We start from the raw sequence: 24,502 nt of genomic DNA on the forward strand, positions 1-24,502 counted from the left end.
CAGATGCTCTGGACTATGACTCCCATGCCGGCTGGAGGAGTCCAAGACATTTGGAGAACACCGGATAGGAGAAGGCAGAGCTGTGCAGGCGGACATACGTGGTCCAGAGTTCAGGGCCTCCCGAAGGGATGCTTATTTACTTAAAACCATATATTTTATGTTATGTTGTCTCCATGGAGACTCTGGTTCCTCTCTAGAGTCTGCTTGCCTGGTTATACAGTCAGGCTTCTTAGCACAAAGATGTTTCCAAGGAAAATCATCACTGGGGTGAAGCAGCTTTGTGTGGGGGAGAGAAAAAATAGGATTCCAGCAGTAATTTTTGACAAAACAAGGCGATGCGGAGGGAGAATTTCAGGACAAGAAAGAGATTGTAGTAGCAAATCTTTCTTCGGATTTTTTGTTATTATTTTGAAGCTCGGTCCGCCGCAGTGGACTGCCCTTGACTGCCATCTGGTGCTCATGACTGCACTAAGAATGTTCTCTTGGCTTCTTCCTTTTTTGCAGACAGAAAGCCCTGGCATCCACGGGGGGCCGAAGTGTGCAAGCCGCGTGTGACTGGTTGGTATGAATTACAATATTCTAAAACATGTGAGATCTGATCATACTTGTCTCTGTGTGATTAATTTTCCCGTATGGTCCATTGGACTAGCTGGCTTGGCTCATTTTGTTGCACTGCCTGGCAGTGAATCTCCGGGCCTTTTGGAAGGTCTTTTTTTCCTGCAGAAGCCAGGGAATGGAACCTGAGACCTTCTGCTTGTGGAGCGTAGGCTGTTCTGCTGAACCTTGGCTGCTCCTCACCCAGACTCCTTCCAGATTTCCACAGATAAAAACAGGGACTGGCAAGTTCTCATGGCACAGGCTGCCATCTGAGTTGGTCCTACCACCACCCTGTTCCACAGGCAGTATTAATCTACACTGCTGCAGTTTCATCTGTGGCCTTCTTGAAAGTCAGGAGGGCCTTTGGGCTTTAAAAGATACACAAGCAAAAGTTAATTGTCCCCTGTTCCAAAGCATCAACGTGAAGGCATCCTGGCTGTACCTTCCTGCCAGCCCTTTTTCTTCCACGCGGTTCCAGTCCCCCCGACCAGCCTCCCTTTTGTAACACCTGACCAGATGAAGAGACGTGAAGATCTCAAAACCATTTTGTGATCTGTGAGTGGGCCTAATTCAGAGATTATGCTATAGGGATATAGGAACGCCAGATGGGCCAGAGCTGCTCAGAATGAACCTCTCCAGCTTGGTACATTCAGCACAAAAAGGAGCACCATAATGTTTAGGCGCATGGACGGGTGCTGACAGACATGTGCAGTACAACAAAATGCATCCTTGGCTGACCCAAAGACTTAACTCCTGGGAAAGTTGAACAAAGGAAGTTAGCAGAGGATGTTGTACAGCGAGCCTCAGCGACCAGATTTTCACTAAGGCAGAACTAGGGACCGTGTCAGAGGCAGCCGTTTACTGGGGATGGTGATCAGGAACTGGGAGCCATTCCTAGTAAACAGGGACGGTTGGGGCATATGGGTGGCATGCCATTTATTGCAGCTCTATCTGCCGTAATTGGAACGGTGTTCCAATACTCAGAGGCTCATAATCTGCTCCCATGTCGGGAGCTGCACCCAGATCCCTTCCATCTGCGCATGGAAGATTCCACCCACATTCTGGACTCCTCGGCTCCGCCTTTCCCATTGTATCCACTTAAATACTGCTCCAGAAAATCAGCTGCAGGGAGAGCCAAAGTTTCACAAAGAGCTGTGCTCAGAACACAAAATTTGGGGAGCCCTGGCACATGGCTACAGACATTTCATCCGTTTAATGTGCTTACTCTTATATGTCAGGCAGCCCCAGAAGGTAGGACCTTGTGTGCATGCAGGAGTATTACATTCTGGGTGGTTTCTTCAACCGGAGAGGGGGGCGTGTGTTTCATTTCCCCTGCCACAGGCTTCAATGTCTCCTGCAAGACGCATCGCAGCCTCCGCATTGACAATCTGTTGCCATTCGTCTGTCAGACTTCCTGCCTTCTGCTCTCCTGAAATGACCATTCCTTTCCCCTGCTGTAGGCTGTTTTCCCACGTCTGTGATCCTTTCCTCGATGACTCCCTGCCTCGGGAATATGTCCTCTACCTGCGTCCCACCGGCCCTTTAGCGCAGAAGCTTTCCGAATTCTGGCAGCAGTCAAAGCAGCTGTGTGGGAAGAACAAAGCACATAACATCTTCCCCCACATCACGCTCTGCCAGTTCTTCATGGTGAGTCAGTGTTTTTCCTTTGCCACCTTGCTCCTCTCCGTGCCTGGTCAAATTTGAACCCCCAGCCATTGCCCAGTGCCACTGTGTGCAAAGTGACTGCAGAAGGCACCGCACAACCTGCCTCAGCCTGGGGCTAAATGCACCTGTTTGGAAATGCACATGTTTAGAAATGCCGATAACAGCAGAAAATATCTTTGGTCCATCTAATCCGAGAAAGCAGAAACTCGGGGCGAATCCAGCCTACCTGAATCTCAATCTTACTGGGTTGAATTGGAAGAGTATGTTTTAGAATGGGGAAAGTCTGTACCTGCTTATGTTTTAGTAGCAGGAGATTTTAATGTCTGGGTAGGTAAATATGACAGTACCTTTCAGGTGGAAACACACTCTCTTAGTGACCCTTCTCCCCCAATTGAGTTAGCCTTCTTTCTTTTGCTCAGTGCAAACTTCAGTGCAAGCTGCTCCAATGAAGTTAGTTGAATGTGAATCCAGGAGAAGCCTAAAATAGACCATGGAGTTGAATAAAAATGTGTGTAAAGCATGAAAGAGTTGAGGGAACTAAAACCCAGTGTGGAGTCTAGTTGACTGAAAGACTCCCTTACTTCAGATGCCAAACTAGTTCCCGTATTGTGGAACCTTCTAACAAAGGAAACTGGGCAGCCAAGAAAGAATATTAGTGTGAGATGTAATAATCAGTATAATGTGGAATGTGCCCTTAAAAAGTAGTTTAAAAGGTACTATACTGTATATAGAAAATCAGAGGGGAAGGTGAGGCTTACTGTTGGCTAAAAAATGAGTACCAGACCTTGATTCTAAAAAAGGTGTTGGAAAGAAAATCCAGTTCCAGTTGACGGAGGCTTCATGCATGAGAGACAACGCTAGTTTCTGGATTGGAAACTGCTCTGCTTTCTTGGCAGCACCCTCTGAAGATCTCAGGCTCACATCCCCTTCTTCCTGACATTTTTTTAATGCTGGGCTCAAACACGAGAAGTTCTGGCTGCATAGCATACACTCAGCTGCTAAGCGATGGTGACCCCAGGTAGCACATCCTGTGTTTTCAATGATTACTGAGAAAATGGAGGGTGCTGATCATTACAAAAGATTGTTTTCCTATTATGGGAAACTCACAATTTCCTACTCGGAGAGCTTAGAATGCCCCCTAGGAGCCCGCTGCAGGGCATAAAATCCCGTCATTCGCAGACTTTCAGAATACTGCAAAAATTTGAGACAATGACGACACAAGTTTCAAGACCTCATGGCTTCATCACCGCTCTTTTGCAGTGTGAGGACAGCAAGGCCGACGCTCTGGGCGAAGCTCTGCATGCCACGGTGACACGGTGGAGGTGCAAGTTCCCAGCTCCTTTGCCCCTGGAGCTCTACACCTCCTCAAACTTCATCGGGCTTTTCGTCAAAGAGGACAGTGCCGAGGTCCTCAAAAAGTTTGCTGCCGACTTTGCCGCAGAAGCCAATTCTAAGGCTGGTGAGTACGCAGGGCAGGATGAAATGAGCATAAATAATGCTGTATCTTATTTATCTCCCTTGTTCTGCATACAGCCTTCAGTGTAAAATAGGAAGCACTCTCCTGTACACAAAAGGCACACAAAAGCTAGTAAAGCCATATACAGCTCGATGTCACGATAGCTCAAGGGCTTCCTGTTCCTCTGCGAAACTGACCTCTGTAAAATCTGTTGGTGACGGCCTCCAGTTGGTCCCCAGGTCCCACCTGCTGAGGTCAGACGTGGTGAAGAGAGAACAGGGACTTTTCCGTGATGGCGTCCCCATCTGTCAAATGTTCCCCTCACACACACACAGACACACACACACTCTTCACTCAGTGGTGCCTACACTTACATCCTTTCAGCTTCAGATTACGATATTTGCATGTACTTGAGTGTTTTAACCCAGCTTCTTGCATTTTACTACTGTTGCGATTGGCTTCATGTTGTAGGCTAAATAATTTTAATTTAAACCAGATTTTGAAACTCTCTGCCTCTAGAATTCCATTTCTGTCCCTCCTTGCCTTCTGCCATCTAACCAGGTCATTTGATTTAATAAGTGGATTGCTTTCTAATGACCCATGTTCCCAAGCTTGAAAACATTCCTATTGTTTGCTTCCTGTTCTTACTCTTTTGTTGTTTTGTTAAAATTTTGAGCTAATTTTCAAATTCGTTAGCAGCTGCCCTGAGCATAGTGATCATACTGGAAAGACTGGATATATAGTACATTCAGTGTTTATATTTCTATTTATCCAGACGGTTGTTCTTTTTAAAAAAACTTGTTCCTCTGTTGCTATGCTTGTGGGTGCATATTTATCAGTTTTCAAAGCCGCCTCAAACTTGTTGGAGATTTAAAACAATAACAAAAAGACATAAAACACAACAAAAATAATATAACAAAAGATAATAGCCTGTCTCCAATAAGCAGATAAAAGGGGTAACACAACTATTAAAAGGTGGTGGGGAATGGGATGAAGGTCTTCTAGGACCGAAAAGATAACAAGAATGGTGTCAGAATCATGGATCTAGAAGAATTCTACCCCAGATGCCACCACAGAAAAGACCCTGCCTTTTGGAGCATCCACCTCATCCCAAAAGTCATGGGCAAATGGTGGAGGATCTAAGGAAAGAACCTCAACAGGCATTTTCATTGAATCATAGAGCTGGAAGCAGGACCAACCTCAGTGGCAGGCATGGCCCAGAGGGTCCAATTAGCAAGAACCTTCTGGAGCTGTTCCTCTTCTTCCTCTTTACAAGCTGTTTGTTCGCCTACCCAGACAATGGTCATGGTGAGAAGGAGCGGCAGGAGATCCACCTCTCTGCCTGTGCAGCAAGCATGCTCTCACCATGCCTGTGTTGGCAACACACACGAGAAGGTGGACCCTGGAGGGGGCAGGGCTGTCTGAATGCTGGAGCTGGTGCCGACACGGGAGCTCTGCAAGACAACCTCCTTCTGCGGCCGCATCCCTGCTCAGCAGCCCTCCATCTTTTGGTCAAATGCCTCTCACAGAAGAGCATTTTGAGAGATTGCTGCTCCAGAGATTGGAGAGCCACTCGGAGAGGCCTGGCAGTAGAGTGGGAGAAGAATGCTTTGGATAAATGCTGTATTGCATGTGGAATATGCAAAATGGTGTGGTTTAGCTTTGGTTTAACTATTCTTCATTAGATCTGTCACACTTTCCCCCTTCCACATGTACTTGGCTCACTTGCTCTGTAGTCTTCCAAATTGCTTTCCTCTGTAGGGACCTGGTGATTCACCTGCTCCATAGGTTGTGTAGGCTAGCTAGGTGTGGTCAGGACTCCATGTGAGTGTTTGTGTGTGTGTGTGGAAGAGAGAGAGAGAGGGAGAGAAATATGACTTTTGTCCATATCCTGTATTGATCCCTCTGCTTCAAAAACCTTGAGATGATTCTCGAATGCAAAACCACCTCAGCCCGCCCACGAAGGAGAGATATTTTGAACTCCTGTGGTTTTGATCATTCACTTTTAAGCTGAGAACACTTTTGAGGTCTGTGTTGGCTGGTCCATCAAAAAGCAAAGTACAATCTATACTTCCCGTGATTCATTATCTTCTGAAAAGGAAGCTGGCAGTTCTTTAACCTTTCAGATAAATGTGCATGTGCTTTCTGTGTTTGCTAACGCCAGCATTTCCTGCAACCACTGCCTGTCTTAAGAGGCCCGTAAGCAAACCTTTCAACAACAGCTTCGACCACACAATTCTTCTCTATTCAATCCACATAACCCTCATTCTTCTGTCCCTGTAGCAATAGACCTCCTGAACACGAGATGCTGAGATCAGATGGTGGAAGGCCATTGGGAGTATGAGTGTCTGAGTTGGGTGGAGCGCAGACAGGATGTCAAAGGTCCATACTCCAGCATATCCAAAGAGCAGGAGAAAACTTCTGCCTGAGCTTGACCAGCCTAGCCCGTACTGAGCTGGCTTGAGCAGCAGTCTTAATCAATGAGAGATCATTTGCTTCATTAGTGCCCTGCTCATTAGCTTTCCCAGTAGCATGTCCCTGGTCTCTGCTGGGAATGCATCAAGGGTGCAGAACACAAATCAGGCCATGTGATCCCCAGAGGACCCTTCGCACCCCGAGAGCTTCCCCAGAAAGGAATTTGGTCCTTGGGCTGAAAGAGGTTTCACAGCCCTGGCCTAGGTGGACATCAGCTTGATCCATCAAGGCAGTTGTTACCCCGTTGAGTGGCTGGGTTGTAACTCACCACAGATTTCTAATTTGCAGATGTCCACGTGGAACCCCATAAGAAGCAGCTCCATGTGACCTTGGCTTACCACTTCCAAGCGGGTCACTTGCCCACACTTGAAAAGTTGGCTCAGAGCATAGACATCAAGCTGGGTTGCGACTGGGTGGCTTCCATATTCTCCCGCGATATTAGATTTGCTAACCACGAGGTAAGGTCACGACTCAACGCCAACAGAGGAGAGGCCTTGATCCGGACTAGCTTAACTCTGTTGGTGGGCTCAGATTTCCTGTGGATGACATCTGTGTTTGAAAGGCATAGCAAGGGTGGGATTATGAGGTGGGCTTCTTTATGGAGAATCCTAGAACCGTGGCACTGCAGAATCAGGGAGGACCTTGGAGGTCATCCAGATCATCCCCTGCCAATGTGGGCTCTGCGTTGCAGGGGGAAGCTACAACAACCCCGACAGGTGGCCATCCACCCTTGGCTTCAATACCTCCAACAAAGGAGAACCTCCCAAGGACATCTCGTCCACTGCTGAACAGCTCACATGGCTGCAATTATTTCGTAATGTTAAGTCAAAATCTGCTTCCTTGCCCTTTCCCCCATTTCTTCTTGTCCTGCCCTCAGGAGCAAAGGTGTGTTTTACTATCTGCCAGGATGATGATAAGGCAGTTTTGGCCCTGAGGTTTTAATGCAGCACCCACAGTTTTGACCTCTTGTCACCCCACCCTGTCTCATCTCTAGGGAAGACTAGATTTTGTTAAAAACATTCTGTCTGTGTGTCGCTTATTTCAGGCTTCTTTCACTGCAACATCCACCCATTGATGGAATGTTTTCAAGGGTTAAATGCGAATTTTATTTCACTCACAGATTAGTCCTAATTTGCACCCATGGGCATGAGCAAAAGTATAAGTTAGCACTAACGCACATTCGTGGCTGTGTGAATTTGCACAAATTCTGCCTCCCCCAGAAAAGTTTTAAAACAGCTTGAAAGTCTGTGGAATCCACTTGGCTCCAAAAGAACTGGTCTGCTGCAGAATCTGCAAACTGGATTCACAGAAACCCAAATTCATGTGAATCCATTGTGGTTTTCTCAGATACTTCTACTCTCATGGGCCAGTTTTGGGAAACAGGCAAAGGTTCTTCAGCCCCTCTGCGCCATCTCTGGTGAACAGCAAGGGAGGCCTTTGCAGGCTTCTCCTCTTATGCATTCCAGGGGCTCAGGCCCTTTTGCTGGGCGTTGGGCCAAGCTGCACAGGTGACTTTCAGCATGGCTTTGCATCCAGGCTGTGGAGTTTTTAGAATGAAAATCAGGAGTAGGGCTTAATGAGATCAAAGTAGGCATGGCAAAGGCATTAAAGCTTTGCTCCCCATTGGCTCCCCAAAGGAAAATCCCACCTTTCAAGATGCTGTTGTTATTCCAAAGATAATGTTCAGAAGGAGCATTTTCCTTGTGCCCTTGGCACAGCAGGTGGCCCTGTTCCTATTAATTATTAGCATGCCCCAGCTGATGCCATTTGCATTTAAAAAAAGCTGCACATGAAATGCAAAGACACATCCAGTTTGGTCCTCCGAGTTACATCAGGGAGCAAAGCAGATAAGAATTGGAGAGCCCGCTGAAGCTGCTTGTGCCCACTCTGGTGAAGAAGGGGTTAAAGTGCCCTTTGTCTGAAGCTCAGGTCACTGTCCAGTAAACCAAGCCAAAAGGTTTGCTGGCTTTTGCTCTTTTCAAAATAAGAAATGAATTTTCAACTTGGAATTTTATTTATATATGAGAGCAGGACCAAATGTCATTTGAGTAAAGAAAGTCTAGTCGATTTTATTGATTTGAACATGCATGTAAGTAAAAACAGTGGCTCTGAAGCAAGAAGCATAGTTTGGTTTTGGATGCTGCTTATACATGTTGTTGCATCTCTAAGATGAAATGCTTCTCCTTGGATGGAAGGCCTCTTCTTAGATGTCTTAGATGGAATGCTTCTTCTTACATGGAAGGCCTCGTCATAGATGGAGCTTACTGGCTTTTCAAAGGACTTGTATACAACTGATCACAGACACCTTTCCCCTTCTCCTCTCCTCTCTTGTAGACCCTGCAGGTGATCTACCCATACACCCCACAGAATGATGATGAACTTGAGCTTGTTCCAGGAGATTTTATCTTCATGTCGCCTGTGGAGCAAATCACTACCAGTGAAGGCTGGATTTATGGTACTTCTCTTGCAACCGGATGCTCTGGGCTACTGCCTGAGAATTACATCACCAAAGCAGATGAGTGTGGCACTTGGGTGTTCCACGGGTAAGTGGACCACGTCCTGTGCACCTAGGGGATGGGGGCTTTTATTGTTGGCTAAGGGACGGACCTGGCTTTGCACGGGCTGGAAAAATCCTCCGTTTGATGCAGTGGCGCTTTCAAGCAAACTTACACCATTGCCACGGTTGGGTACTTCCGCCCTCCCCATCTGAATGAAAGGAGGCCTGTTAATCTTCCTAGCACAGCCCCAGCCATGCCATGCCCTGTAAGGCCCTGACAGAAGGCCTGCCACTCCGTTCCTCTGAGGGGGGCTATCCCACAGAAGCAGGAAGTGGGTGGACATCCCGTTCTGTCCCTCCATCTGGTTATTAATCTCCCCTTGGCTTCTAACTCTGTGGACTACAAAGCCATAAACTGGCTAGGGGAGTTAGCCCTCAGTGGATAAAGACGTTATTGCAGTCTATGACCATCCTGACACATTTTCAGTTAATTAAAATGTATGAATGCAATAGCATATAATAAACAAAGAAATAAAATGGTCTAGCTTCTGGTGAGATAAGGAAAACTGAGTGGGCAGGAAGACAGCTGAGCACCGTGTTTTTATTGCCTCCAATAGATATTATATCTCTGCTTGTTTAGCATTGGTGATTGCTATGTGATTTATTATTCTATTTAGTCTAATACATATTTTAAGCAATCCTCTGAATATTTTATATGGAGAGGTGGGTTGCAGATCATGGAGAATAAATCAATTTTAGCAGGTACAAAACAGCTGTGTCTGTTCTGACAGGTCTTATTCTATTTTGAATGCCACTTCCCCGTCTTTGATGTTCACTGATGGGGTGATGGATCGAAGACTGCAGGAAGATCAGGGACCGTGCGATGCCGGGCCTCTCACTATCTTTTGTCAGAGTATGCAGGTACGGATATTGGAAAAATCTCCAGTGGAGACAAATGAGTTCTGATTTCTGTGCATCCTACCGGTAAATTCCAGAGGCAATGGGCTTTTTCCAAGTTGTGCAGTTTCCGTGGATATGAGACCAGTTTTTACCTTTTGGGGAGTTGCACCAGTGTGCATTAATGCAAGTGTTCATTAGCACTAAAGTACCCTTGCACAAAGGTAGGTGCTGGTGTGCACTTGCACAAGTAGAATGAAATTGTCATATGTACATAAAATATGGGGCTTGCTGGTTCTGATGGGAGGTGGAGTCCAAGACATCTGTCAGTAAGTGGATGAGAGATGAAAGATGCCTGACAGTCCATGGATGGCAGAATGAATTGGATGGCAGGCAGAATGAATGGAATACAATATGTGTGTAGGGCACACTTCTATTTATGATGAATTATATACATGTCTCTCAGGTAGACAGGGCCACAAGAGAAGAAAAGGGCAAGTTGAGATTTTAGGTACCAATGTGTTGCTTCCACTTGCTCTCAGCCCCTACGGATTGCAAACACACCTGGGCCTCAGAAGAGATGTCTCTTCGTTTGTCGCCATGGAGAAAGGATGGATGTCGTCTTTGGAAAATACTGGCTATCACAATGTTTTGATGCCAAAGGTAAAGTTCCTTCTATTGTAATTCAATGTACTCATTTAATTCTTTCTGAAGAAATGCAATATGAACTGGGTTAGTTACAAGCTTCTCTCTTTGTGGAACGGTTTAATACAAATCTTGTTCTACTCCTAAAAATAGAAATGTCCAAGGTCCCTCCACCCCCATCACTGGTTGGTCACTCTCACATTTTTTCTTGTGCACCAAATGTGCACATTTTTCATTTTTTAAAATGTAGCCAGACTTGTACAAGTATAGAAATGTGTTCTCAAATGCAAAGCTTAACCTGGGCAATGTCCAGGGGTAGGAACCTTCTGCCAAAAAGCAACAGATACCTAAGGTGAATGTTGACCCCAATAGGGGCAAAGTAATTTATTTATTACTTTTGTTTGACACAACAGCTGTCATCAGGTAAGGCAAAGCAAAACCATGTGATCTTTACTCCGTAACGGGGGCCAGTGCCTTTTCTTCCTCCTTCACAGTAAAATCCGCAAGTTTTGAGGTGTACTTTTTCTGAGGTGTACTTTGAAAGGAGACACACACCTTTGGTGTTCCCTGCTACAGAAGCACCTTTTTGGGAATTTCAGACACCTCTCCGAAAGGCTTGTGCCTCTTGGGAATGGTGGGCAGAAAGTGCCAGCTCACGTCATACTGTGAGAACTGACCCCTAGGGAACGTGGCTTTGGAAAGCCAGCTAATCCATGCACCGCTTTCTCTTGTGTTTCCTGGCAGGAAGATATGGACGAACAAACCTGAATATGCCTCACAGCCTACCTCAACGCATTGGTGGTTTTAGGGACTATGAGAAAGATGCCCCCATCACAGTCTTTGGATGCACACAAGCAAGACTTGTTGGTAGGCTTCCCTTTGCTGGGACCATAAAAGGAGTGGGGTGGGGCCCTGCCACCATTCATGCAGAACTCCCCAAAAGTTGTGCTTTTGAGCCTTCTTTCCTTTCTACTGGAAGGATGCTGTTAGCCACCCAGAAGCAAGAGCAGCACTTGTGGGAACATGCATGGACCATGTCTGAGGCTTGCAATGCGTAGCGGTGCTTAGAAACATACACACAGGCAGACAGACACACACCAGCATGTACGGAGAGAGAGAGAAAGACACACTCTTCTAACCACTAAATCAGGGGCATCGAGTTGCAAACCTGTGAACCAAATGAGGCACACCTGAAGTTCCAGCCTGGCTTCACCACATACGTGCCACTGCTTCCTTTCCCCCACCCACCAGGTGTTTGGTGGTTCCACCTTTGCCCTGCCTTTTCCTCCTGAAAGGTTTCATAAGGCTTTGCTACTGGCAGCAACACCTTTAGGCTAAATGAGGCTGATGCTTCAGGTATTTTGGCCCCATTGCCAATCAAGGCCACCACTGATCCACCGTGGTTGCCTTGAATTTCTAAGCTTGGAAATACACATCTTGGGGTCTCCCAGTGCTCACTTCAATACAAGGTGAGCACGAAGATGTGGCAATGGTTCTTCCCTGGCTCAGATTTTAGTCCAGGCCAGAGAAAAATCTGTTTCCTTCTGGTCTTCCTCCTTTCTCCTCACCTCATACAGCAATCCTCTATTGCAGTAAGTCTTAAGTTGTTGAAACACTGAATTTTGCATTGGCTCCACACCAAAGGCTCCAGGACTGAGGCAGCAAGAGAGAGAACAAAGCGATGGAAAAATACGGCTCCATTAACCATTAAATATGTTTTGCTGCTAATGCTAGGTTTTTCAGCAGCGGTGTGGAAAGCAGCTCCCAAGCAGAGAATTGCCACTAGCCTGTGACTGACTGACTGAGACAATGAGGGTGCTATGATTTGCACAGAATCTGCATAAACAGTTTGGCATCTGGCAGCACTGATGTCCTTCTGTGGCACCATTTGTACACATTCCGGTGCGAGACGAGAAGCGCTGGCTATCCTGATGGGTGCAGAGCGTGATGACTTAAGCTGTGATCTTCATTTGCACACACACTAGGGGTCTGGCAGTGAAGAATGTTTGGCAGGGAAACAACACATGGATCCGAGAGCATGTTTTGGGAAGCAAAAGCTGCTGGGAAAGCTTCCAGGCCTGGAGATGCTGGTGGTGCAGAATGAAAGGCCGGATTCTGGCCTATTCGGTGCAAGATTTCCCAAATAGGGAAGACAAGGAGGGAGCCCATGTGGCATAACAGTGGTTAGGCACTCAGGGGAGCCAGGTTCTTGTCTCCACTCAGCCGTGAAGCTTGCTGCGAGAGTCACTGACTCTTGGCGAGCCCTTTGCATGGATCTGGAGAGGAAGCATGAAAACTGCCTGGCATCCATTGAAAGGGCAGAACAAGGTGTAATGCACATGGAATCACTGATTTTTAAAATGTGAACATTTTGGCTGTGAACACCACTTCCAGGGAAGGGTTGTCCCCTCTTCAACCCACCGAACTGTGGATAATCCAGATGTTCACTGCAGTATATAGGACACCCGGGGTTTTACTGTGGTGGCAATATATGATCATAGAGCTGGAAGGGATCTCAAAGGTCTTCTAATCCATCCCCCAATAGAGGAGTCCATACAATAGTGCCCAATGGGTGGGGGGGTGTCATCTCTCAGCTTCCAAACTGCCAGTAAATGAGAGTCCATCTCCTTTCAAAGCTGCCAGCTCCATGGACGAATGGTCTCATCTGAATCCCCTCTCTAGTAAAGCTGAACCCATCATTTCTCATCCTATCTTCCTAGCAGCCCAGCTTGCATGGATGGCAATTATTATTATTTCCTTTCTATGCCACCCAGTGGCTGAAGCTGTGAGTTGCCCAGAACATCTACATGGTGGCCACCTGAGGAAAGCTGCTTTGCAGCAGCATCAAACACACTTTGCTCCATCACCTCTGTGAGTGTCTTTCCATTCTTCAGAGATGGAGGTGACAAAGGGGACCCATGTGGCTAATAGGGCACACTGAAAATCCAGCAAATGGATATAAATATAAACCTGGAAATACGGCACTGCAGCGAAATGAGACAGACGAAACGCCAGGCAAGGTGCACTGCATTCAGCAGTGTTGCTTTTTTTGGGTGGGGGCACCCAAAGGCCCCAGTCCTCACCTCTCATGGTTCCTCTGATCAAGTTCCATTATTACAACTGGGTCCTCTTTCAGCTCTGGATTGGTGATTGAGAGGCGGAGAAGGACTCAAGCAGCCCGGTTTAACCCAGGCAGGAACTCTAATTACTAACCCTACAACCATACTGACCATGAGAGGGCGCATCACTTAATTCAGCCAACTACAGTTCCTCTTCCGTTTTCGTGATTTTCTGTTGATGCAAACCCTAATTCCCACCACCCCTGGGTCTTTTTTACGAAGGTGGGCAGCTGCCTTATTCAGGCGAGACTCTTTGTCCAACTAGCTGCCATGTTCTCCCTTGATTTTCCTCAGATCTTTTAAAAAAACTTCTGTATACATCTTGCACAGCAACAACAAATACAGACCAACTCTGATAAGATTTCAGTTTGACTACTGTTCTCTGTCCAAAAGTATAGGGTGTAGTCTCCCTGGAATATTTTCCATTGTTCTCCTTGTTTTGGTGGGCTGCCAAAATAAAACAGAGCACAACTGTAGGCAGTGTAATTCCCAGTCTGCAGCTAAATGGACAGGCTTGGGTACTCAAAAACAACTGTTGCTGGGAATCCACATGCTACGATTCTATATTTAAGGCAGGATGGAGTCAGTGGCTGGAAAACCCCAGTAATACTTTTTAACTTCCCACCGGTTTGGAAGAGTTGGTAGGTACAGCATGACTGCCACCTGCAGGCCAAAGCTGAGTACTGCCTTAGGACCTCCTAATTGTGTTTGTTCCAGAACTGACAGACATGGTTATTGGGCAGATTTGAAAAAAGTGGCTGTAGTGGGAAATGTCCAGTTTTAAATAGGAAACTGTTAACGATCAGGAATGAATTGACACAAAGCTCTCTCTTAATATCTAACTAGATAATTGGTGTTATTAAATGGCAGTCATCTGTTGACTGGTAAACTGTATAACTTACCCAGAATTGCAAATCTTCTAGCACCCTGCAAATAAGATAGGGGCAGCCTTGTTTACTCACAACAGCATCAGTTTAAATATGATTGCCTACATCGCTTAGTGGTTTGGCACAATCAATACAATTATCCACATCAGGGCTGGAGTAAGGGTCAAGTCTGGGTTTTTGCGGAAACATGGGTTATCATGTTGTCTTAATCCAGCCATTCTAGGAAGACTTGGGATGCTAACCACTAAAAGCCTATAAAGCGGACCTATGGTTTATTGATGGATTGTCGATTTTTGGCATGGTTTGTTAACCCAGCTGTGTTCAGACAACATAGTAACCCAGGTTTCAACAACAACCCACACCTAACTTTCTCCTGGGGATGCTGGAGGCCGAACCTGGGACCATCTACACACAAAGCCTGCACGCTACAGGCAAGCCAGGGGTCCTGTTTTGCCCACACATTGCCCGTTTCTGACTTTCTTGGGATGCTAATAGTTCATATTCCCCCTTTAACTCAAAGGTGTGTTTTCTAACAGGTGAGGCCCTCCTCGAGAGCAACACCATCATCCACCACATCTACTGCTCCCCATCCCTGCGCTGCGTACAGACGGCACACTATATTTTGAAAGGTAAAGAGGCAGCGAAAGGGCTGGTCTGTTCATCTTCTCACTTACTTTCTGCCCAAGGAAGAACAAATGGTTCGGTACATAAGTAGGACTGGTACCCCCTTTTGGTGGCCATAAATGATGAGAGGATAAAAAGGGACAGAGAAACAAGCATAGCAGGAGAAAACACAGAAGCCCAGGGCCATCAAAGCCCTATAATGGATTCCCCATTTATATAAAATGCTTAATTCCGTTACGGTGCCTAATGAAGGAAAGGGTGGAGCAGAAGAAACCCTGATAGAATCATGCAATCCCACCTCATTCTGGGACTCAGCCAACTCGGCTTCACTGCGTGCACGTCTTCCCAAACCAGGAGAGCTGTGAACGGGTATCACAGTTCCTGGTTAATAAACTATGGTTTGTTAGTGCCACTGGATGCTCACAACACAACAACCCATACTTCAACCACAAGCCACCATTCAGGCACAGTTGTCTTCTTGTATGAACAAACCTATCGAATGAAGTTTCCTTGCATGGTGGGTGTTACAGAGTTCCATATAAGGAACAGAAGTCTACATCAGCAACAAGCATCTGACTTTGGTGCTATTTCTGCTTCTTTGCAGGAATTTGCAATACGTGATTCACCCACACCTACAACTCTTAACATCCCACTGCAAAGACTAGAACTAAAAATATAGGATTTTTGGTCAAAGGTGTTATAAACCATAGAAAATCTGGAAGTAATCTGGTCACCACCATTCTGAAGCTGATCCAGGACTTGAATGAATTCCTTCTCTGATGGGCTGAATTTTCATTGTTCAATTTGCAGGCTTGCAACAAGAAAGTAACCTAAAGATTCGAGTCGAGCCGGGGTTGTTTGAATGGACTAAGTGGGTCCCTGGGAATTCCCTGCCTGCCTGGATACCTCCGGTGGACTTAGCAGCGGCAAATTTTAGTGTAGATACAACATATAGGTAGGCCTCGGGTAATAATGCAAACTGTTGTTTCTGGGATCTGGGGGCGTGTTTAGGGCCCTGCTTGGGAGCCTGGGCAGCTCATTCATGGCACTCAGCAACCAATGGGAAAGCATGTGAGGGGGAAGTGATCTCTTCTGGGTATGCCTGGAGAATAAAGATGAAAGGCCAGGGAGGCTGAAAGATGCTAGAGAGGAGAAGGGGATGCTGAAAGGAAGCAACATATGACAGAGAACCATCCATGGGCAAAACACCCCCAAACCCAACTAGCTTTCAACCTGAAGGAAAGGCAAAAATTGAGATTTATATTCCTCATGTGCTGTGAACATGACAAGGCAAAGGTCAAGACAGCTTTCCTCAACCTGGTGCCTTCCAGATGTCTGAACAGAAGAGTGCCAAAGACAGCTGTATTTGAGTTTGTGTGTGTGTACATAAGAAACCAAAATGATTTCCTATGTGTTGGCAGATGTCTGCCCATCTTTACCAGAATTAATGGCAAATGTCATCTTGGTTCTCTCCCTCTTTGTACACACGCACATACTATTATTCTGAATTTTGATATTTGAGTCCTAAGCCAAGAGAGATTGTTTGGTTGCAATAGGCTGTTTCTTTCTTGGTTGTTTGACTAGATTTATTGGTGAGTCACAGGTTCTTCCATTTCCAATTTCGCTCCGCAGTTACACTTTTGTGATATGTTTTCTCTCCACAGACCTCATATACCAGTGAGCAAATTAGGCATCTCTGAGTCATATGATACATACATCAGCAGAAGTTACCAAGTAACAAAAGAGATTTTAAGTGAATGTAAATCCAAAGGCAAGTGAAACCCCAGTGTACAATGAACAATTTACTGCTCAAGCTTGTACATGTTTTCCCGGAAATTAATCCTGTTGGGTTCAGTGAAACTTTCCCCTAAGAATGTCTCTGGAAATTGGGAGCCTTGGAAGGCTGCATGTATTATTATGAATGTTCTGCATAAATTTAAGGAGAAAACGGGGCATGTCACCAAGCCACAGGAAGCATTGGTGATTATCGGGAAGGTATAATGAGTCAATCTTCATAAAAGGTAATCTTTAATGATCTCTCTTACTGGCCTGCCTCTTCCTGAGGTCCTCAAGCACACAACTCTTGGTGGTTCCTCGTGGACCTCTGATCATTCTGGAGGCCCATCAGATGAGGTATCAGCACACTAGATTCTTCTCTTTGGGACTCTCTGCCTCTTGATGTCAAGAGGAACCAACATGGTTTTGTTTTCAGCCCCTGCTGAATACATTCTTATTTAAACAAGCCTTCCCAGACAGACTAGCCACAATTTTGCTAGCATAATTTGATTTATTTTTATCATTCATCTCTTGGAGTATAAATCAGGTAAAATATATAATCCATAAAGACGGAGTTCTTGCACTGACAAATACGCACATGTAAACTGGCCCTTTCCACATTTATATGTTGCTCTCTAAACAGAAGTCTTGCCTGCTAGGAGGATAAATTTAAACTTCTCTTCCTTGGCCTAAAATTGTTGCCCAGAAAATTTGATGGACACCCCATTCATTTCCTAGCGGTCCATACAAATGCATGCAACCGAACCCCTGACATTTGGAAAGCACCTCTGGGAGGTGAGAGGAGATACACATGCATTTCCATTCCCACTGTGGGGAGAGCAGCAGGAGAAAACAAAGCCAGTGAGGAAAGGGTGAAGCTCTCCCTCCTCCCTGTTTGCTTCTCTACTCAATCATATTTATTTATTTATTAGATTTATACCCCACCTTTTTCCGTACAAAGAACTCAAGGGGCTTATATAATCCCCCTTCAATCTTATCCTGCAAGGTAGGTTGGGCTGAAAGCCTGTGATTGGCCCCAGGTCAGGGTGAGTTTTTGTGTTCAGAAAACATGTAGTGTTCTTACCAGTCCTATCCTACCCAGCAAGACCAGTGTCAAGACTTTAGAACAGACTTTTGCATAATACAACAGGAAGCTCGCACCTAGAAAGTTAAGCCAGTGTGCCAATGCTCTGCATTTTCTCCCTCTCTCCCTGCAGGAAATAACATTTTGCTAGTGGCCCATGCTTCCTCTCTTGAGGCTTGTACCTGCCAGCTACAAGGACTGTCTCCTCAGAATGCCAAGGACTTTGTGCAGATGGTCCGAAAGGTAATTCGCATCTATCAGCATCCTTCAGTAAAATCTAGCTTTGTAGGTGCATTGTGGAGGGCTGTTCTCTAGGTGAAAATCTCCTTAGAAGGCCAATGGCTTCGGAAAGAGGTGAGGGGAGAGCACAGTTTCTGGAGGGTTGTCTGGTGTGTCATTGTGGTAACTGAGAGTACGACAGGAAACTTCACTCGCTCTCTCGTCCGTTTCTGTGTTGTACACGTTGGAAAGGCGGTAGCACGTTTTTTCAAGCATCGCCGTCGCTTAATCTATTTTATCGATTTATTTGGTGTTCCTCACACAAAATTATGGTATATGTGGAGAAACTGAATAGATCCGAAATTATGCTCTGCTTCTGTCATCACCCCCTCTTTTTGAGGATATATTGAGGGTATTTGTGGAAATTTACTTCCCTGGATCTGTCAGCCTGTTGCACAAATATTGTGAGGTTTTCTGGTGTCAGTCAGACGGTAGAAATGGATTGCAAATAGCACTTTCTGGCCCAGGAGCGTCTCTGAAAGAAAGTGTGTTGTGCAGTTTAACTAGGGCTTGTAGCTTGAGGGACAGAAAGAGTTTAGCTTGCCTGCCTTAATATCATCCTACAGGCCCAAAGTTCCTTGGGCACTGAGACAAGGCAGCACTGTAACGGTTAAGGAGACTCGTCCGCCAAAGAGTGGCAGCCATTGCTGCTTCTGAGCACAAACAGTTAGAACATAATTAGGAGCTACTGTAAGGATCTTATTTAGACTAGGCATTATGGTAAACAAAATGGCAAAGGGAGGAAGGGGTTTACGACGTAGTGCGAAAGCTCCAGGGTTGGCTGTGACATGATTTCAGAAAAAAAGATGATGCCATTCCAGAGTTAAAATAGAAACAATCCTTTCATGAGTCAGAAGATTACACGCATTTAAGGAATGGGGTTGTACTGTCTGTATGAGACAAAAGGAAACTTGGGCTCTGAGTAGGAACGTACGGTTCCTTCAAAAGATTCTGTCTTGCAAAGCTTCCTGTTCCCACCATTGGCAGCTGGCTGCACATGGAGAATCCCCCTTTCACAACAGCACCCTTTCACCCATGTTCCACAGTTACCAGCATTGGGCCCATTCCACTTCCAGTACTGGAGGTAATACGAGTAGCCATTGGTAGATAATGAAATTCTCTCATCCCCTTGAAAGCCACCCTAGTTGGTGTCCTCCCTACCTTTGTGTGAGCGAATTCCAGCACTCAGATGTACGCTGTGCAATGAATGGTCCGTGCTGTTTGCAGAAGCAGCATGGCAAAGGACTCCGAGACCAATGTCCTGAATGAGCATGAGAGGCCCTGAGCTCCGAGAGAAGGTTGCATTGCAGGGAAGCAAGAGGCATTCTTGTCAGCTAACCCTTCTCTCTCGCATCTTATCTCTCTGCCTGAACCCTGCCGCCTCCACCACACTGTCTGTGAACTGCAGATTCCATACCTGGGGTTTTGTTGCTGTGAAGAACTTGGAGACACGGGCCTGTGGCAGCTTACTGACCCACCCATCCTTCCTCTCACTCATGGACCGACCAGCGGCTTTAACTGGAGAGAAACTTTGCTACAAGAATAATGCAAAAGGAAAGGGGAACCACTGAAGAGAGAGCCTTTCTGAAGACTGGAGAATGTCTTATGCATTGGAACTGAAGCAAAATACTGACACAGGAGAAAGTTATTCATAAACCTTTAAATGGATTCAAAAATAACACTCTAGCATATCAGAGTGAATTCGGTGCGTCTAGAAAAATAGGTCAATTTAGACAAATGCTTGGATTGTGGACAAATATACATGTATTCAAACACTGTCTCTCTCTTCAGGCTTCTGTCTGGCAGAAATTTCTTTGTGATGTAAGCTACTGAGCTTTAACGTACATTTTTTTAAAATCTTGAATTAAGCTGCAGGGAGGAGATCCAGTTTTCACTGCCTTCTGTGTAATGTTAGTGGCAATTAGGACTGTGCTCTGAATTGTGCACTTTTGTTGCTTGTTTCGTTTCTCATTTTTGGCCTTTGCAAATTTCATTATGGACCTTTGCAGCTTTGTTCTGAGCCATTTGGGATGGAGTTCACTTCCACCCCCTTTTTGCTACATTGTTCACGCGTTCCACAGGATCCCTCTCCCCAAAACACAATGGTGTAGAAGTGAGCACCTTCCCCGGTCCAAAAGACTAATCTAGGATCATGTGCCTAGTTTACTTCCACTATCAGAACCTTGAAAATAGATTTTAAATCTTTGAAATGAGCAGAAGGGAACTTGATGGGAACCAAAATATGAGCAGGAAGGGCTTGTTCACCCATCATGTTGAACTCATATCACTTTGTTGTGCTCAGCAACGTTGCTGCCCCTGAACGAGCATCAAAAGCCGGGTGTTTTCCGGTCATTTGGACGGTTGTCTGTGGTGTTCCGTCTGCAGCGGCACACCTGCCATGCAAAGCATCCTTTGGGACCTTGATCCACAAACCATGGCCATGCAGAACAGTATTAAATGCCTACCTCATTGGTAGTGTCCACTGCATTGGTGTGCCCCTTGATAGTTTTGGCCCCTGGCAACTACTCAGCCCTAACAAGTACTAGTATCAGCTGTGCATAGTAATTCTTCCCATGATTTTTGATTCCTTCTGAGTGGACCATTTGGGCCATCGCTGTTAAGCACATGCCTTTGCCCCATGACTTGCAAGATGATTCTCCCTTTCTGAAATAGACCAAAATCCTGGGGTTTCGTTTTGGGTCGTTTATGCTTCCAGCCACTGCCATGCCTCTCCAAATACAGGCAACCAGTTTAAAATGATGGCCACTATTTGCTGAAAGTGCATTTGCTCAGGTTTCTCTGCCAGGAGGGCTCCACCAATGGAAGGTCCTTCTGGTCTCTTTCACCACTCAGTAGAGTTCTCCAACACGTTGTGCAGCATTTTCAGGGTGCTCTGTGGTTGCCCTCAGGGCAGGAGGAAGTCCACCTCCACCAGGCCAGCGACCTGCTCCTCCAAATCTGGATCCAAGCCTCTGTTGGTACAGTAGGCATCAAGAATTTCTAATGTAAGCAAACATTCTTAGAAAGCGAATCTAGCAGAAGGACCATGGATGAATCTGTGTCAGTCACCAAAGCACAATGGACCCAGAGAATGTTGATCTGAATGATGGTTCAGAAAATTAGAATCAGGGTGAGTAGAAGTATCCAGGTAAGTGTGGATGCTGTTTAATACATAGGATCGTGTGCCCATGGACTGCTCATGCCACCAATAACCTGCCCTGGGCACGCTTTGAGAATGCTTTCCCAGTGCATGCCTGGCCACCCTTTTGATTTCCCACATTGTTCCTGGTGCAGGTCTGAACCAAGAGATGGAACGAAATTAAAAGGGTGACTCCTAGACTCTCACTCAGGGCTGCCTAGCAGAGTTTGGGATCACTGCTGCCAGGTATTGGCCCATGGAAGGCAGTAAAGGGGCAGAAATGGCCCCAGCAACAGGCCTCTTGATGATAGTACTTGCAAACCCAGATTTGGGCCTGGATTATAATTGCATTATAATTGCACCCAAGAAAGCATCCCGTGATCTTTGAGGAGCATCCAGACTATGGGAACCAGATGCCCTGTTACAGTGAAGCACTCACTGTACAGTGAGCCAACCCAGAAGACACAAATCCAGTTCAGAAATGGCACAGCACATGGGTAGCAGAGGTTTGGATGGTGGAAGTCCTTCTCTATTTCACTGTGCCCCTGTAGAAGCAACTATCTTAAGCATTTTAGCCTGCACTGAGACCAAGATTTGTTGGCCAAATTATATGCTGTAGAAATAACTAATATCTTTGCATGTTGGTACCAAAATATACATTATTAATTCAGATAGCCTAAGGATTTAGCCCTTGCCATTGATTGCATGTGAGACCAAATATTGCAAGACTTTCCACTAGATACAAAATAAGATCTTTTTTGTATGTGCCTGGTCTGTAGATGTCTTAACATTCTTTCAAATATCTTTAAACTGACCCCAAACAGGACAAGATATGGCCTTCTAGGAGAGATTCTGTATCAAACAAGTAAAGAGAGAAAAACAAGATGGCAGCCAGGTCCACTGCTGATTCTTCTATGCAAACCATCAGAAAAACGTTCAGATGCAGGTCTACTAGCATCTAGTCCTCCGGGCACTTGTTTACAAGTTTGGCACGTGAGGAAGTCAGCTTTTTACAATTAGACCTAATACTCCCTGATGACTCAACATGGCCCCATTCTAAAGACCAGCTACCATGATCCTTTACATTAGGGCTGCAGAATCTGGCTTTCAGGAGTTCTCTAGATGGCCACACATCCCTTCTGGCCCTGCTCCCCTTTTCCCTGTCAGCGATCATTAGGTGGTTTCCTGGCAGTTGTTCCTCAATCCAAACCACCAGAATCCACAGCTATGGCTTATTTAATGACTAAAAGAGCATTAAGGTGCAATCCTATACACATGCGTAGGATTGCGCCCTTAAATTACAATATGCTGGGGCTTCGGCCCTGCTTTCCTTGCCGTTTTGCCACTGGAATGCAGCCACGAGAGCTGCTCCCAAATGGAACTGGCCCTTGGGCTGAACGCTGTGTAACAACACCACTGCACACAAAAGGAGCTTGCCTTTCAGCCTTATCATGCCAGCCGTGCCCTTGTCCCTTCGTTCAGTCGTTCTCTGCAGGATGAGGTTTACCTGAAAAGAAACAGATGCCCAGTTCTATGCTGATTCATGCTATGGTCTGAGCATAGAATGGCAGAGCAAAAGAACACCACCAGTTGGAATCCATTTCTGTTCAGCTCTCATTTAGTTGTACCTAGAGGAGGATATAGCCCTAATAAGGAACTTTGAAGGGGTCCCATAGGCAGTGAACTAATGCAGAGTCAACAAAATGCTTTTTGTGTGCAATACGTATGTTTACTTAAATCATAATGTGTACATTTTACATGTGAAAGGTAGCAAGACATTCTCAGATGCATTATTTTTTACCAGGGATGTATAGTGAAAATCAAGGAGATGAAGGGAGGTGATAGCAAGAAAGGGAATTGCAGCATTGTATTTTGTAGTTGTTATTGCTGCTGGTATTTTTGGGAATATATATACACACACACACACACACACACACATGTATGCATATACATATATGTAATTTAAACTATTTTTGACTATGTACAGACATTCTGAAAATGAGTTAGTTTATGGCTTTTCCAGGCCAGTTTTCTGTGGAAGAATTTTAATGAACTTTGAACAATGAATGACAATCAAAACCAAAATGTTGGTTACTGGTATATATTTAATGGGGGGGAGGGGTCCCAGATGTGTGCGGGAGGGGTTGTTTTTGCACTGATAGCTTGCAAGTTGATAATATTTAATGGCATATTCTACAGAGTAAGTACAAGCAGCATTCCAGGCAGAGAAGAGTCAAAATATCTCACAACACTTTCATCAGAGAATAGCAGAATTGGTAGGGGCCAGAATGCCTTCAGGTCCAGCCCCCTGCTCAGTGCAGGACTCCCAAGTTAAACCATCCCTCTTAGGTGGGTGTTCACCGAATGGGATATTTGTTTCAGGTCCTTATTCAAACATCCGGTATAACCTGAATCAAGCCCAGATGTATGGAATGATTGGATCGCTATACAATTTGCTCTGTTAGCTATTTAGGTTGCAAGCATGCGTGCACTTCCATGGAAGTAAGTATCACTGAAGGTGACAAAACATGTGAAGGAAGAGTTTAAAGTCCTTGTTCTAGCCAGTGAAAGCAAAGGTAAGGGAGGAACATAATCTAATTTTAAAAGTATATTTTTAGATGTGCAGATATTTCTTTCAAATGTTAGGTTTCTTTAAACACAATGAAAATGAACTTCCAGTATTTTTGGAGTGGGCTAAGCATTTGCATTAATGGAATTGGTGCTAAGAAGGCAACATATACCTTCAAGTTGTTGAAACGCTTTACGATACAGAGTGAAAATTGTATGCCAACTTTCAAGTTATTAGAATGTTGCTTTAAAGGAAGAAGAAAATTGCTGCTTTCGTTTTGTGTTACTGCACATCTTCCACAGTTTGTCACCTGAAAACAATTGATCCAAATAAAAACTACGCAGTCTGAGTTTCTCACAGTATCTGTGCAGAAAGTGTCTAGTCCTTTTTCTCCCATAAAGTTCCATTTTGGGTCTCTCCAGATTGTCTCTAGCGCATAACATCAAGCCGGTTTTAATGGACAGATTAATGACATTAGTGCACATTTCGCTCTCTGATCTTTTTTGACTATTTTGGTGCAGCTGGTGAAAGAGGTAAAGACAGGAAGTATCCTATGATCCTTCCCCATTGAACTTGCCATAGGTTGCTCTCCTGGCCCCATGCTTTTCAGGAGGGATAGGCAACTGTCCCCATTCCGGGGCTGCAAGATGTTAGGGGCTTGGGCTTATCTTTCCAGACCCACCATTCTCTCCTCTGAAGCTCCACTGCCTGACGTCATATGGGAGTTTGTCGGAGGAAACAGAAGTGTGAAGAGATTGCTTTCATCCTCTGCAGGCAGAAGAGTCTCTCACAG

The 24,502-nt window shown here is 45.5% G+C and overlaps 1 protein-coding gene across 1 annotated transcript in view; it reads left to right on the forward strand.

The window, feature by feature from the left end:
* UBASH3B (ubiquitin associated and SH3 domain containing B) overlaps positions 1 to 24,071 on the forward strand; it is a 63,969-nt gene extending 39,898 nt beyond the window's left edge. The window contains exons 3-15 of the mRNA XM_044439597.1: positions 505 to 558; positions 2,058 to 2,244; positions 3,523 to 3,721; positions 6,482 to 6,651; positions 8,528 to 8,736; positions 9,482 to 9,611; positions 10,130 to 10,250; positions 10,977 to 11,099; positions 14,775 to 14,867; positions 15,673 to 15,817; positions 16,527 to 16,633; positions 17,856 to 17,965; positions 19,410 to 24,071. Of these exons, the coding sequence (XP_044295532.1) occupies positions 505 to 558; positions 2,058 to 2,244; positions 3,523 to 3,721; positions 6,482 to 6,651; positions 8,528 to 8,736; positions 9,482 to 9,611; positions 10,130 to 10,250; positions 10,977 to 11,099; positions 14,775 to 14,867; positions 15,673 to 15,817; positions 16,527 to 16,633; positions 17,856 to 17,965; positions 19,410 to 19,547 (1,786 nt within the window). The 3' untranslated portion in view covers positions 19,548 to 24,071. The remainder of the gene's footprint in view (positions 1 to 504; positions 559 to 2,057; positions 2,245 to 3,522; positions 3,722 to 6,481; positions 6,652 to 8,527; positions 8,737 to 9,481; positions 9,612 to 10,129; positions 10,251 to 10,976; positions 11,100 to 14,774; positions 14,868 to 15,672; positions 15,818 to 16,526; positions 16,634 to 17,855; positions 17,966 to 19,409) is intronic.
* Positions 24,072 to 24,502: the final 431 nt, after the last annotated feature.

This window comes from Varanus komodoensis, unplaced genomic scaffold, assembly GCF_004798865.1.
Source record: "Varanus komodoensis strain SLA01 unplaced genomic scaffold, ASM479886v1 scaffold35, whole genome shotgun sequence".
In the NCBI taxonomy this organism is placed as follows: Eukaryota; Metazoa; Chordata; class Lepidosauria; order Squamata; family Varanidae; genus Varanus; species Varanus komodoensis.